The sequence below is a fragment of the Bicyclus anynana genome, chromosome 3 (assembly GCF_947172395.1).
Source record: "Bicyclus anynana chromosome 3, ilBicAnyn1.1, whole genome shotgun sequence".
NCBI classification, from domain to species: Eukaryota; Metazoa; Arthropoda; class Insecta; order Lepidoptera; family Nymphalidae; genus Bicyclus; species Bicyclus anynana.
Window position 1 is genome coordinate 5,688,831 of NC_069085.1, and position 15,735 is coordinate 5,704,565.

The 15,735-nt window shown below is 34.1% G+C and overlaps 1 protein-coding gene across 1 annotated transcript in view; it reads right to left on the minus strand.

Annotated features, from left to right (window-relative positions):
- Positions 1-363: 363 nt before the first annotated feature.
- The window catches only part of LOC112052484 (alpha-tocopherol transfer protein), a 44,226-nt gene continuing 28,854 nt past the window's right edge, over positions 364-15,735 (minus strand). The window contains exons 2-6 of the mRNA XM_052891198.1: positions 15,344-15,488; positions 6,479-6,573; positions 5,012-5,162; positions 3,876-4,069; positions 364-1,791 (exon numbers count right to left, since the gene is read on the minus strand). Of these exons, the coding sequence (XP_052747158.1) occupies positions 1,444-1,791; positions 3,876-4,069; positions 5,012-5,162; positions 6,479-6,573; positions 15,344-15,482 (927 nt within the window). The 5' untranslated portion in view covers positions 15,483-15,488 and the 3' untranslated portion in view covers positions 364-1,443. The remainder of the gene's footprint in view (positions 1,792-3,875; positions 4,070-5,011; positions 5,163-6,478; positions 6,574-15,343; positions 15,489-15,735) is intronic.

Genomic DNA, 15,735 nt, shown 5'->3' on the forward strand with positions numbered 1-15,735 from the left:
AGACTATTCTCCTAATACTAATTATAAAACAATAAAAGATGTTATGTAATGAGTTTGTGTAATGTACCTTGCACATTATTATTCAGTCACCATACAGTATTGATAATAATTCTACTATATAAAAAAAAAAAAAAAAAATACCGACCGAATTGAGAACCTCCTCCTTTTTGAAGTCGGTTAAAAAAGTCGGGATTTCCTTCCTGACGCTATAACTCCAGAACGCACGATCCGATTTCCACGGTTTTGCATTCGTTGGAAAGGTCTCGGGCTCCGTGAGATTTATAGCAAAGAAAATTCTGGAAAAAATTCAACGTAGGTTAGGGGTAGGGTAGGGGTAGGGTAGGGTAGGATAGGGTAGGGTAGGGTAGGGTAGAAGTAGTTGAAAGTTTACATCGAGTTTCACGCGGACGAAGTCGCGGGTGTCCGCTAGTGTCATATAATTAAATATAACATTAATGACATATTGCATAATGATTTTAAGTGAAACGGAAAATTTTACGAGAGCTCTTGGCAACAATTTTTCATATTAAGTATGCCTCTATTTAAGATATAAAATTTTATACCCCGACATTTAGGCATCGTAAAATTTTGGCATAATTGCTAGACGCAAAATTACGGACGCGAAAGTACCTACAACATGACCTCTGTAATTGAACGATCACCATAACAACTGCAATTATCTTTGTTTGTTACATTAAATCATGCTAAATAACATACAATCTCCGTATTAATTTACTGGTTCGATTAAAACAATATACAATATGTAGGTACAAAAAAAATTAAAAAGTCTATTTACTCACGACGTTAGGTAAATGATCTTAGTAAATTTATCTCGGAATTTGGGATACCCAGTGGTGGATTCCACCCTCTATCTCGAAATCAATTCAACGTGTAAAAACACAGATTCAAAATTGTCGGGAATTAGGAAATGAGATGTCAGCGAAAGAATCATTTTTTGTGATCTTTTCCTCAAATTTTAATAAACGCGGACACCCTACACCATATGTAGGTTTTGAGACAACTTTTAGAATGCGAAAAAGTAAAAAGTTTTATACAAAAATTTAGCTTCCTCAAATTCCGAGATTTTTAACTAATTTTGACTAAGATGCCTCGATTAATATTTTTTTAATAAATATCTAACTATATTCTCATAATATAATATTATGTGGCACATCATTAAATAGGTAGCTATCAATCTGCAATTTTCCCTACACAAAAAAAGTCGGTAGGTAGGTTGTTACAACAAAAACACTTAGCAATTTCTTTGATATATTCAATAAAATTCATATTATTGTATTGCCAAGCAATTTAGTAGATGCAATGGAGGGTGGACGAATACCTACACCGATAAAGAGGAATTGCTCTCACGATGAAATCTTATAAAAATTTAATCAAAAAATAAAATTAAAAAACGTAAGCAACCAAATAGTTAATTGCTCAATCTCACGACAACTTTATGCCTTCTTCTTTAAGTTGTCTCACAACTTCGGGACATATTTCTTCCTCGCGAAATTTATACCCACATCCCAAAACCTCTTTAGCGATTGTGACATTTTTCTTCAACGAGTCCAACCAAACTGTGTAGGGGAAATCGGGCCATGTCCCACCATACCTCTCTGGCAGATACTCGGGAAGTATATGCTTGTGTAGAGAACTGAAATCGTATCCGTGAAAGTGAATTCTGGCGCGCATTTCTTTCGTCAGCATCGGCTTGAACATCTTGTACATTTTGTCAAATATCCACGAGTGGTTGATCACGTGTATTGCGTGTGTCGTAGCGGGGAAACTGGACTGAAATAATAAAAAATAATTATACATCTATACAGGGTGCTCGGGAGTATAACTCATTTTTATAAACTAAAAAAAGCCTGGTAGAGATTACTTATAGTAATAAGGCCGACTTTGCATTCTAAGTTTGGATTATTAATTTTTATTACTGTATTTTTGTGTGCAATAAAGTATTTCATCTTCTTCTTTTTTTGTTTTTATACAAAGTAATTCAAATAATTCCGACTATCCATGTAATACACGCTTTAACCTATCCTTTCATTTTAAAATACGTAATCGTAGTGATAAGACTGTCGATATCGACGAGATATTACAACTGGCACTCCGCACTTCACTAGTAAGCTACTTCATGATATTTGTCAATGAATAAGTCATTAAGGATGCGATATAAGGGACACAATTTAAGATCTATTTATAAAATAAATATTATTTACTCCGAAAATATTCATAACACATGTTCCATAGACATTTTTAATTAATTTTCCATAAAAAATATAACCCTAGAGTTATGGGAAATGCTCCCGAGCACTCTGTATAGTGTTTTTATAAAACACTAATTCTATTAACTGAACACGACTTCAGACCCGCGCAGGCTGATAATGATAAACATATATCATTAAATACATTACATGTATGTATTGTAACATAATACATGTATACATGTAATGTATTTAATGATATATGTTTATCATTATCAGCCTGCGCGGGTCTGAAGTCGTGCGTGTGGGGAAGTGAGGTGCATCAGTCATGGGTTTTTCTTTCATCGCTACAGATCTCCCGTTCCGCGCGGACCATCGGGTATAGTAACAATAGTCCAATGGGCGGGGATCGAACCCATAATCTCTCTGTACTGAATCCGGCCCCCTTTAGCGTGGAGCTATTGAGCTTAGAACCATTGTCAACATAAATAATGTAAAAGTGACTGAAAAGCAAAAAAATATACAAATGGGCACAATACAAGTGCTTATTGTTTAAGATCGTTGATCTGTTTGAAAATCTGGACCTTATTGAACTGAGAGGCTATTGGCCTCTTCTTGTAAGTTTTCAAATATTTGGGTGCGTCGACCCAGTATTATAGTCAACTATTTAATCAATGCGTACTTAGATACGAGTAGGTATCTTTTATAGTATCGTACTCCCACGGAAACCTGATTTTATCTAGATAATTAGAATTTATGAATGGAATTGGTGAATGAATGCACTTTGTGTTTACTACTACGCTACTATACGGTTAAAGATAATTAAAGTATTTTCCTCCTTTTTTGCCACACATCGAGATGATAATAATCTATCGGGCATCCTAATGGCTATCAGATTGAGAGCCTGCAATAACGAGACCGTCTACATTTTATAAAAACTGAAAGTTTGTCAACTCAGAGGTCTGACCACAATAGGCTCATTGTCTATATAAGCGAACAATCTTCGCCTTTGCGGTAGATGGGTGAGGGGGAATGATCACACAGGGAAGAGAGGACGGGATACGTACTCTTCATCGCCTCATTGACAGAGAGAGCATTGACAACCGACCCTTAACCGCCGGATTATCGTAACCGACAAAAACCTTTACAGTAGTTTTATTTTTTAATTTATCTTTACAGAAATTGTGATTTGAAACGCTTACGATAAAAATGTCAATTGTAAATTTTAACTCAAACAATAAAAATATGCTAATTTTATATTATTTTTATTTAACACTGAGTGTTTTTTTATAAATAGGCTGCTTATGTACCTATAACTAAAACTGAAAGGTAAATAGGATTTACCGGGCAGTAAAATATAACCTGTATTCCATATTAACTAATGTCGCTTGCGCTACAAAATTTTCAATTAAATCCTTAACACTTAACACTTACGATAAAAGATGTTACTGTTGGTTACACTAAAATTTTGAAAAATAAAAATTACTAACTGTAAACTAATCATTTGGTAGTATTAACTCCTTAACAAATAAGGGGGTTTGAGTTCAAAATGGGTCTACCCTTTAAAAATTTCTGATACACTAAAATTGTCGCTTACGATGAAAGTGTCGCTTACGATAATTCGGCGGTCACGCGTCGATATAGTATGAAAATAAGAGATATTCTTACCACCAAAAGTTTGATAACTTTGTTGGCCACCGACGGAGTGATCTGCCACGCATGCTGGGTACCCAGATCCTCTAGATCAAACAGAGCTACTCCGCCCAAGATCTGCGTGCGTTGCTCCAACATACCCAACTCCATAGCAAAGATCGAAGCTTTGAAGAGATCATCTATCGCTATCGCTTTTGGGTCCCAACAACCTGAAACAGTTTAGATTTTTAGGTTCACTTTTCATGTATGTACCTACATTTCACAAAATTATTTTGCATATGCCTCCAAAAATCTTTGACACAAAACCTGACAGACAGAGGCATCAGCAATCTAAAAAAATGTTACTACTACGTAGAAGACTACTTTGCTGATGCTTCAAAAAAATAATTGTAAACTTAATGTCATTTAATTTTAATTTATATAATTTTAATTTTATTAATTAAACATTTGCATCATCATCATCACGTCAGCCGATGGACGTCCACTGCAGGACATAGGCCTTTTGTAGGGACTTCCAAACATCACGATACTGAGCCATCTGCATCCAGCGAAAACCTGCGACTCGCTTGATGTCGTCAGTCCACCTGCTGGGGGGTCGACCAACGTCCATCGGCTCTTCGAACTATGTGCCCCGCCCATTGCCACTTTAGCTTCGCGACTCGTTGAGCTATGTCGGTGACTTAGGTTCTTCTGCGGATCTCCTCATTTCTGATTCGATCACGCAGAGATATGTCCTAGGTATATGTATTCGTCTACAATTTCGAGTGCATGGTTCTCAAGTATAACCGGGTGGAGCGAAACATGAGCATTACACATTATTTTTGTCAACCATTTATCTGTACCTATCAGAAACACAAAAATGTTAATTATCTTTATTAGTAATACAGCCTGTTTTTGGTGCATTTATCTAAAAAAAACAAACGGTGGTGTGCGCGCTTCGCTATCTGTACAAAAAAAATCAAAATTTCATCATTAGGAAAACAGGCAAAGATGCAAACGCGTTTTCAAATAGTGTGTTTCCTCGCAAATGTGTTATAAAACGTCGTATGACATACGTGCGCTTTGATAATTACAGCCTCTACTTCCTTACTAAAGCTGCAATATCACCTCGGCTGTAATTTTCAGCTTATCGTAATGTACTAGTAAAATACCTATTCTGTAGATAAGCAGTCTCCTTCCATTCTGATCCCGGTACGGAGGTACGGCTAGTACGTTTGAGTCGCCTATCTGCCGGAGGTCCAGTGGGTACACATTTTCAAATAAATCCTGATTCTCTTCCTTAAATCGATAGTAATTCACCAACTGAAAATAAATATGGTGTTAGTTTTTAATTATATTACTGTATAAATATAAAATATACACTACTGCCGCAACTTAGTCCGGCCTCTTTAATCCGGCCCTATCACAAAATCAGTTCTTAGTGGTTTACTATAAACTACCTCCCTGTCAAATTTCAGCTTTGTACATCAAGCGGTTTTCGAGATTTCGTGATGAATAAACTTTCGCTATAAGATTGTCCGATTTTATTTCAATAATAATGTACTTTACAGAACAATAAATAAACTAATTAATATATCACAAGTTCAAGTCTTCCTATATCAAAATATTTTAAATATTTGTTTAAATGTTGGTACATGATTTTTTTTCCAAAATGTGTAAGTACTTCCTCTATATAAAATTATAAATATTTAATGGCGTCCGTGATCCATATTCGTTCAATCGACATTCACTGTTTCCATTTACTTACTATGCGTTTATTTCATTTAATTTATGAATACTTTTATATTTTATTAAGTATTCTCAAGTTCATATTTCAGGTTGACCATGATACGCGAACAAGATACGCGTAACATGATACGTTTAAAATTAAAACTAGGTACCAACATTTTTTTTTTAATTTAATATTTTAACTAGGTTACCATTTTCTTGTAAAATTTTAAAAATTTCATATAAAAAATAGTCAACATTTTTTCCACTGAATGCATAATAGTTAGAAGATTATTAAATTTGGCTGAAAATGCTTCATTTTGTACCTATCCATGAAGAAGTTGTTCAATCAAAGAAAAAATCAATGGATTCTATGCTCCCGATAGTTCTATTTAGCATAGACATTTTACCAGATCAGTAAATAATATTTAAGAGCGCGCAGCGTGTCGGTACGATATGGATAAAATATGAAGCGCAAACGAGACGCCGAATTATGATTTTCACGTGAGTGAAAAGCACGGAACGATTGACGCGCGACGCAAATTTGAGCGCCAAACTATTTTTACCTAATTGCAAGTAAATTAAACAACATAACGAAAAACAAAATGGCCATGTTCAAGATATATACCTAATTTTCTATACAAAACAAAAATTTAAGAAAATAAGTTTGCTTTTCCTGAGATTGAAAGCAAAATGTGAGCAAAACATGTATTTTTCAAAAAAATAAACAATCGAGAAAAGTTTTACAAATTGTGTATTTTGTATAGTCATAATGAAGCTAACACTTTGAAATATCATTTACCAAAATATCATTATACTAACTTTTCCAGAATCTGAGATCCAGAACCATTTGTAACCACCAAATTATATATTGCACACTCTAGCCAAAATTAAAAAATATATAGACTTACCAGTCTATGAGCTCTTTGTGGTATAAAGTTGCGAGCCCGTAAAAATCTCAGCAAGTATTCATCATCCATACGATGAGGATGGCATTCACCTCGTTCTAGAACCAACAGAGATAGAAATATAAGAAGAAAGATAGTAAGAAAAGAATCTTTTTAAAAGCCCTGACATTCCTTTCACAATCTTTGTAATATTTGGGCCCAGGAACAAAATATTTATTCAAAACCATACTGCGCTCGAAAACGCAGGCGTCGCGTTTGTAGTAAAATAAAAAAACTAATTTAACTTTGTTATAGCAATAATTATTATATAATATTATAATGTAGGTTATTATCAAGATAGCGATAATATAATTTTAAACGTAACCTTAACAACTAGGCTTACCTACTATTTAATTGAGTTGCCTCAAATTTACGATTAAGGTAAATACAATATACCTATTTTAGTTTTTTTTTTCATAATTTGGTAGTCACAAAACACGATTTCTTGAAACCGATTGATTTTTTTATACAGTGAATAGCGATTAATACAGAGCTGCCTTAAAAATCATTTGAATAAACACTATGTTCTCCCAAGTAAATTCATTGCAATAATGTGTAGGTACATACAAGTTTGTACGTATTAGTAAAACATTATTAACTTACTACGTTTCAGATTTTAATCATTATTACACAGGTCCTATATACATAAATTGCCTTTAGTTCAATTGTATGGTAAATAAGATGGGGAAATAAATTAGTTTTTGTGTCAGTTTCTATTGTTAGAATCACCCATGAGAAAATGAAGAGTTTTTAATTACAATTGCAAAAATTACTTTTAACTTTCAGATTATTATTGATTTTTATATTCTTGTATCGTAAAAAGTGAAATCTGAATATTTCATTTGTTTTAAACTTGTATAGCTTAAACTAGTAGGTACCAACGTGTAATTAGTCGAGCACTCTCTATTTTTTTCTCTCGCTTGTTCTTTGAGACAATAAAAAGTTATCTAACAAGACCTACTCCCATAATATTCCAGGAGACATATAAAACCACATGAAATAATATCGTTGTAGTAAGTAAAAAGTTTATCTTTGCATCGATCCGTGTTTCCGTTCTGATAAAATGGATGATGGCAAATTGTTCATTTGGAGTAAATATTTTGTTGTTGCGTAACATCAATGATTTTAGAAGACACGTATGTTATACGCAGATCGCAAGTGGCACGTTAAAACTATGCTAATTAGCAAACCTGAGCTCAGTCGCCGCACTGTCATCTCGCCGTTGACAACGCCGCTGAAATAATTTTTGTGTGTGTAATAAAAAATCGAATGTGGTTTATGTACCTCTTTTTTTCTTCTAACATCGTAGCGTAACATAGATTAAATGGAAGGTCATAGTGGCGTGTCAACCTTACGCTCTAAATTTTTTCAAATAAAAAAAAAAGTTGGGAGAGACAGTGAGGAAAAGAAGACCGCGAATTCGTACGCTAGAAAATCGGCATACACTTTCAATAAATGACCAATTTATAGGTCATAGAATGAGTATAGAAAGCTATTCATAAAAGATAGATTTATAACATCATGGACTTGTTGTACAGGTTCACCTACTTGTAAAAGAGAAATATCCCACAATGCATTGTTTGATGTATTGAAAGGATTAGGCAGCGATTTCGAGAAAAGTTTGAAAAATCTTGATCTTTTTTCCGATATACATATATCCAACAATTAACATTATATTTCAGACAGTCTACATACTCGTATTATCTAGACAAATGAGATACCAAAATCTTCCTCATAATAAATCTGCATCCGCTTGAAAAAACGTTTAGTACTTGGTCTTTCACTTTGAGTTAGATAGACAGACAGACGCGGCGGAGAACTTTGTTTTATTACATGTATGTTTATATATGTATCATTATAATAAGTAGTAAACTATAAATTATTTCTACAATAACTTAATTTATTTTTCTCAACAAAAATAAATATTAAATACAATTTAGTAATCTCATCACTAAAGCATCGCAAAGCATTAAGATTAAACGTCTGTTTCATCCATTTCATTCATGTGAAAACGAGATACTAAACGATCACGGATTTTTAATATCAAAATCGTGATCGTCTATAAGCACAGTAGACATAGATCTAAGGCACTCCCACGCATTGTCTGTGTATCTGTATCTATAAATTATACTGTTACTTCAAACAGTTAACCTTGACACAGTTTGAGAACAATTGGGAGCCCTCATTATCTTCAATTGGTTGAATCTAAAATTATCCCCCTTCTCACGTGAGACATATTATACTTTGTATATGGACTAAAAGTCAGCCACAGCCAGATATACCTCAGTTTTTGGAACCTTCGTAACTTTAACTTTAAGTTTTCCACTTTAATTATCACCATTATCGTGACAACTCGACGTTTCAAAAGTGTTCCTAATAATAATTGAATTAACACAGTCACGGCGAGCTTTCGAAAAACACCGTTAAAGATTATTGAAATCTTTAATGTAAGGTCCCAAGATGTTGGAATGGCGACCCCCCACCAGGTGGACCGAAGACATTAAGCGACTCGCAGGGTTTCACTGGATGCAACCAGCTCAGAATCGTGAAGTCCGTGCAGTGAACGTCAATCGGCTGATATGATGATAATGAAAGGTCTCCAGCAAAGGGCTGCTATGAAACTTATGGACTTATGGGAGACATTATTCGGCATGATATCCCGTTGATAATATATTAAAATCACGTTTTATACTTAGACAATTTAGGATCTGGACCCTTCAACGCTGTACACGTACCTTGTTAAGATGCAGCCACGACTACCTATGGCAATAAAAACCTAATGAGAAACTTTCAGTCTTCATAACATTAACAACAACGCCATTCTCAAGATCATCAGCGAGCATATGTCTGGCCGGATATTTGACCATTGGCGACGTGATCACCGGGACGCAAATAAAAAGTAGATTAACGTAGTTTATTAAGATGACGTGCAATTCTGTTACGAATTATTCTATTTTATTTTATTTGAATTTTTATCTTTATAATTCTTATAGCTTGTCATTTTGATACGTCTTTATTATAATTGACTTTACTTTACGACTTTATAGTTAATACACTGTGGATTTTTATCCTTTATGAAGAATTATTATTATTATTATATTAAGTTTGTCTGTCTATTGCAGGCTCTAGTTCTAATAGATATATTATTCATTGTCACTTATTGTGATAACGGTTTAATAGAACATAATTCTACTCTCATACATCATGCGGTAAAAATTCAACCTCACCTTGCTGTCGTTGATAAAATGCAAATAGTATCTGCTAGACCTTTACATTATCAAGCCGTCTAATCTCACGTTACGTAAAAGTTACGTAATATGAAAACAATATTTCATGTCATCCAGGACAGTATTAACACCTGAATCCGAAAGTTGAAAGTGATAGTTTTGTAGAGCAGTTTGCAGGACTAAACTTAGAAGAAGTAAACTCTTAGCTTTAGCAATACCGTCTTTACCATAAGGGCACACGGGGCCCGGCCCAGGGCCCCCGTTCTCAGGGGCCCCCAAAGAACAAACAATATCCTTCAAAATATTGACTAAGGATACCTAATAGAAGATTTTGCTCAACAAAATCAGAATAGAAACTGTTATCGTAATCGAAACCAAATAACTGTATTTGATTACCTATAATAAATGACCATACTTACTAAAAAAAATAGTATAATTCTCTTTTTTTCTTTCCAAAAGGACCCCAAATTCTTGTGCGCCCAAAGGCCCCAGCCTAGCTTAAAACGCGGTGAGCTTCAGCCTAGATTCCATTATAATGCTTAAATTCATAGTTGACTCTCATAATGGAATCGATCAGTATTGAAGTTTTTCATTATACCTATTTTTTATAGTCATAATTGCAGGTGCAAGTAGATAATAAAGGCATTTTTCATATTCCGAAAATTAACGAAAATTGTCAAATACTCTAGTTACTAATTTTGATCATTTAGCAAAATTAATGTGAATACGAAACCATATAACTTAAGCATTAACTCGCAATATCTAGTTGGTAATTTTCGAATACACTACAGTTACTTAAAATTAGAGAATAGCCCACGTGATGGTAAGTCAAACCACCGTCAACAAACAGAGTAACACTTCACACAAGGGTAAGCGAGGAACAAGTTTAATCTAGTGCCTAAACTTAAAACTCAAAATCAAATCGAAATATTGTACATTAGTCATAATTTGTGCACAGACTCAGTTACGAGTAGCGCCTTAGCGTTTAATGTCTTTGGTATAGTCATCCTATTTCATATAGAACAGAGGATTTTAGAACTCAGTACAATTCAGTATTATAATCGTTATTACGTACTGTCATCAGAGGGCCTAAAGGGAGGGAAGTTATTGAAACAGCACCATCTAGTGGCACTACTGCACAACTATTTTAATTCCATATAAATTCGCGTTAACGTCAACGCAATAGTAACAGTATGAAAATATTGAAAACTCCCACTAGGCACACTGATGTTTGTATCTATTATTGACTTTTTCGACGGCTTTTCAAAATCTCTGAAAGTAAACTCTAATTATTTTTAAGCTCGATTGACTCACTAGATATAAGATCCTCAACTGATCAAAATATACTGTACAATATATACTAGTAGACGTCCCGCGGTTTCCCTCGTGTAGTTCCGATTCCCTTCGAAATATAGGAATAAAATATAAGGCATGACACTCCCAAATTACGTGGCTTTCCATTGGTAAAATAATTTTCAAAATCGGTTATGTAGATCCAGACATTACCCCCTACAACCGCACCCACTTTACCTCTTTTTATTAATATTAGTATAGAAGTATCTACGAGTATAGACTAGCTATTAATGCCTCGAGAAAGATTAGGAGGATCTTTACAAAATTTGCGCATTAAGTCGATCTAGGTAAGTACCATGTAATTTACAGTATAAGCCAATCGGATTATGATATTTACGTCCATTGGTCATTGGTGTCATCATTTCCATGCATAAAAACAAGAATTTTGTGAAAAAAGCTCTGGTAAGTAACCTACTAAATTAATGCTTAGTTTTTTGGTCTGCTGCGCGTCTATCCAATAAAACTCTCGCCAGTTTTACATAATGCATATAGAAGTCTAATTATAAATGCAGTCGCATTGGTGGCGGATAGGTGCCGCTATCTATTATGTGATGATGTGGCGGGTCAACTCCCTGACTTTAGCTCAACAGTGCATTACTAATACGCTGTTAGTCTACTTTTACTTTAGTATTTAATAAAACGAGTTCTACATGGCCTAAACCTTATAGCATTGCTAAGCCGAAGCGTCTGGATTGTCGGTGGCCTTAACCAGGCTATATGAAGTTTAAAACATTCAGTGGATCGCCTTGTAGAGCTGCTGTAAAATTAAGAATGTAAAATTAATAATTAACTTAAGTCGAAAAACCGTGTGCAAGATTAATATTTGAGGTCAAGAACGACATATTTATTAGAGAAATTGCACAATATCAAAGTGTTAAATAGCAAGGAATTACGATAGTTAAAGTATTTAATACTAGCTAGTCCTGGTTACGTAATTGCTTGAAATGAACTTTATTTGCCTTAATACACTTAATAAATATACAAGATGGACATACAAAATATAAAGTCACAGTGTATTGCCATATAAATGGCGCGCAAATTTTACAATTTATATGATTGTTTGAGTATATATTACTTACCCACAATCATACAATTGTTTTAATTTAGTGATACAATTTAAATTTGAAATAAGCATACATGTCAAAACGAAATTTAGTCTACGTCAGAGTACATAATACACGATAAATAATAATTAAAAAATAGAATAATTATAGATTAAAAGAAAGTCAAGCATTAGTCGTAATATTAGAATGTCAGACAATGATTATAATTTATTAGCAAGAAATTCATGTACTGAATAAAATGTTTTACTACACAGCCAGCGAAAGAGATTGGTTTTAAAATTGCGAGTAGTTTGGTTTTTTAAACCTTCATCTAATTTGTTATATATTTTAACGCACATGGCATGAGGTGATTTTAATGACTGTTTTAATTTATATTGCGTTTGACATAACCGAACCTTAAAAAATATCTATCGATGTAAAAGTCTAATGATACCTAAAATATATAGGTACACTAAAATATGTTTCATCTTCATAAAAAGAGACTGTTGAGTAAATAATTAACATAATAACGTAACTTTAACATAATGTTTCAATTCTTTACGAAAAGATCAAATAAATAATTCCGAAAGAATCAAAATTACATTTGACTTTTCTATAGATTTCAGACAAATTACAAGTTTAAAGTTAAGCCACTTTTTTTTTAAGTGCGTATAGATATTAAGACAAAATAAAGTGTATCACAAGCCTATAGTCGATTTATTTAAATAACAATTCTAAGAGATATTATAGAAATATCAGCTTTCTCCATAAAACTTAAAATGAAAATTATTTGATACCTATTTTTATTTGGCTACAAACAAACAAACCAAAAAATCTTTCAAGTAATAGCAATTACTATTAACCATCTTCAATTTCCTTAAAGCGAATGATATGATCAATCATAATATAAGTAAAACTAATAACAAGTATTTTATTCATTAAAGGAATATCTTACACAATAACGTCATGTCTATTACGAGAATTAATCACCATAAATGTATAATAAATATTGTATTTTACCACAGTTTTATTGGATCACGGAAAAAACTATTAACGTAAACAGCTTTAAACTCGATTGGTATTTTCGATTAATATAATTATGGTAAAGGAAAATATAATACACAGATTCGTGTTCCTGCTTCATCTTATTTAAATAACTACTCGTATGTTGAAAACGTCCGCGCGCCATTCAAATTTACAATAAATTTTTCGAAACGATTTATTTAACGGATATTCGATGCGGTTGTGTTTTTTTTTAATTTATAAGGTTGTTTATTGAATATTTTATAAAAACAATAAAACCCAATCTATGGAGAATAGATAAAGAAATATATTAAAAATGAAGCGGAAACTTTAACAGACAATTGTCAGGCATATTTGCTATCGAACGCACTAAAGACTGTAAAGTGGCTTGAAACGAAAAAGCTTCACCACATGCTTGGTCATGGCTACATTTATAAAGACAAAGTCAACATTAATTTATATCAATTAGGCTTAATTTGCAAGCACGGCAGGTAATAGTATTATATGGGCTGTGATAGCACAGTGGATATGAACTCTGCCTCCGATTCCGGGAAGTGTGGGTTCGAATCCAGTCCGGGGCATGCACGTCCGACTTTCCAGTTGTGTGCATTTTAAGAAATTAAATTTCGCGTGTCTCAAACGGTGAAGGAAAACATCGTGAGGAAACCTGCATACCAGAGAATTATGTCAATTATCCTAGTGTGTGAATGTGTGATATTTTCTTAATTCTCTGCGTGTGTAAAGTCTGCCAATCCGCATTGGACCAGTGGTGGACTATAAATTGTCCTAACCTCTCTCATTCTGAGAAGAGACTCGAGCTCAGCAGTGAGCAGAATATGGGTTGATAACGAATGGGAATAATAATAATTAGTCCAAATATTTAAGATTAAAGTTACGAGGGTTCCATAGTTTTGTCCGACGCACCTTGAAAGTCACATATTATCATATGACAATGCATACAAATATTGAGCAGTATCAGATCAGTATCAACCCATATTCGGCTCACTGTTGAGCTCGAGGCTCCTTTCAGAATGAGAGGGGCTAGGTCAATAGTCTACCACGCTGGCCAATGCGGATTGGCAGACTTCACACACGCAGAAAATTAAGAAAATTCTCAGGTTTCCTCGCGATGTTTTCCTTCACCGTTTGAGACACGTGAGCAGTATGGTTAAATAAATGTTTTGTTCCTGGGCAAGAAGACTATAATTTTGGCACAGAGAAAAACTGCAGCGTCCAGGCAGACTTAAGATTCTTATTATCCTAGAAAACAAAAAGTTCCTGCAATTACTTTAAAAGATTTACGCAGACGTCCTCTAGATAGTCCGCTGAGTAACGAATTTTAATTATTATAGACCCAAGCTGGTAATAAACTTTAATAAAAATAATTAAAATTCGTGTTAAAAATGTTATTTCTAGCGCATTATGAATATAAATATTATAAGATTTCATATGTATTTTGTTTTCTAGGACAGCAGATGTTACAATATTTGTATATTATTCCATTATAATAGCAAACTCCCACACATTATTCGAAATTGCTACATATTTATGTAATGCTGGTTTAAAATGGAATGGTATAAAAAGTCTCATGGTAGACAATAAATTATAAATAAATTTAAACGGACAATACACACAATATGACTATCTAGCCCCAAAGTAAACAGCTTGTGTTATGGGTGTTAGGGTGTTTAGTTATCGTTTATGTACTTAAACTACAAATAAATACTTAGTAATACTTAATTATATGTATAAACATGAAATACACTCATATCATGTTCATCAAACAAATGTATTCTAATAATGAGACGTGATAACCTAGTGGATATGACTTCTGCCTTCGATTCAGAGGGTGCAGGTTCGAATCCGGTCCGGGGCATGCACCTCCAACTTTTCAGTTACGTGCAATTTAAGAAATTAAACATCACATGTCTCAAACGGTGAAGGAAAACATCGTCAGGTAACCTGCATACCTGCAAATTCTCTCAATTATCTACGTCTGTGAAGTCTGCCAATCCACATGTGGCCAGCGTGGTGGACTAAGGCCTAACCCCTCTCATTCTGAGAGGAGGCTCAAGCTCAACAGTGAGTCGAATATGGGTTGGGAATTGAAAGGCCGTGGATGCATTAATTAGGTTTTCTATACCCTCTGCGCCACGCGGCCGTCTATGTTCGCATATACTTACCATAAATCATTTCTTTGAGCTCACATATGGCCTGTAACTTTGTGTTGGGGTCTTCCCCACACTGCACTCTGGCATATTCCTGCAATTCCGGAGGCGGGTCGTCGAGGTCTAGTTCCACGTTGTAGTCTGGAGTCGGCATTGTGGCCTGAAAAGAAGGTTGACAAATTATTAAAGCAAAACAATAGTCTCATTGATCTCAATGAGTGCCTCATTGGTCCCGTGTTTAACAGGTTAAGTTACGGACAATGAGTTCCATGGTTCGAATCTCGGATCAGGCCATCAAAAGAAATACGTTATTGGAACTTTTATTTCATGAAATATCCTTAATAGCAGCCTGTATTTGGAAAGTTGGCAGTATGGGTATTTGATTGGTACTACCCCGTGCCTCGGAG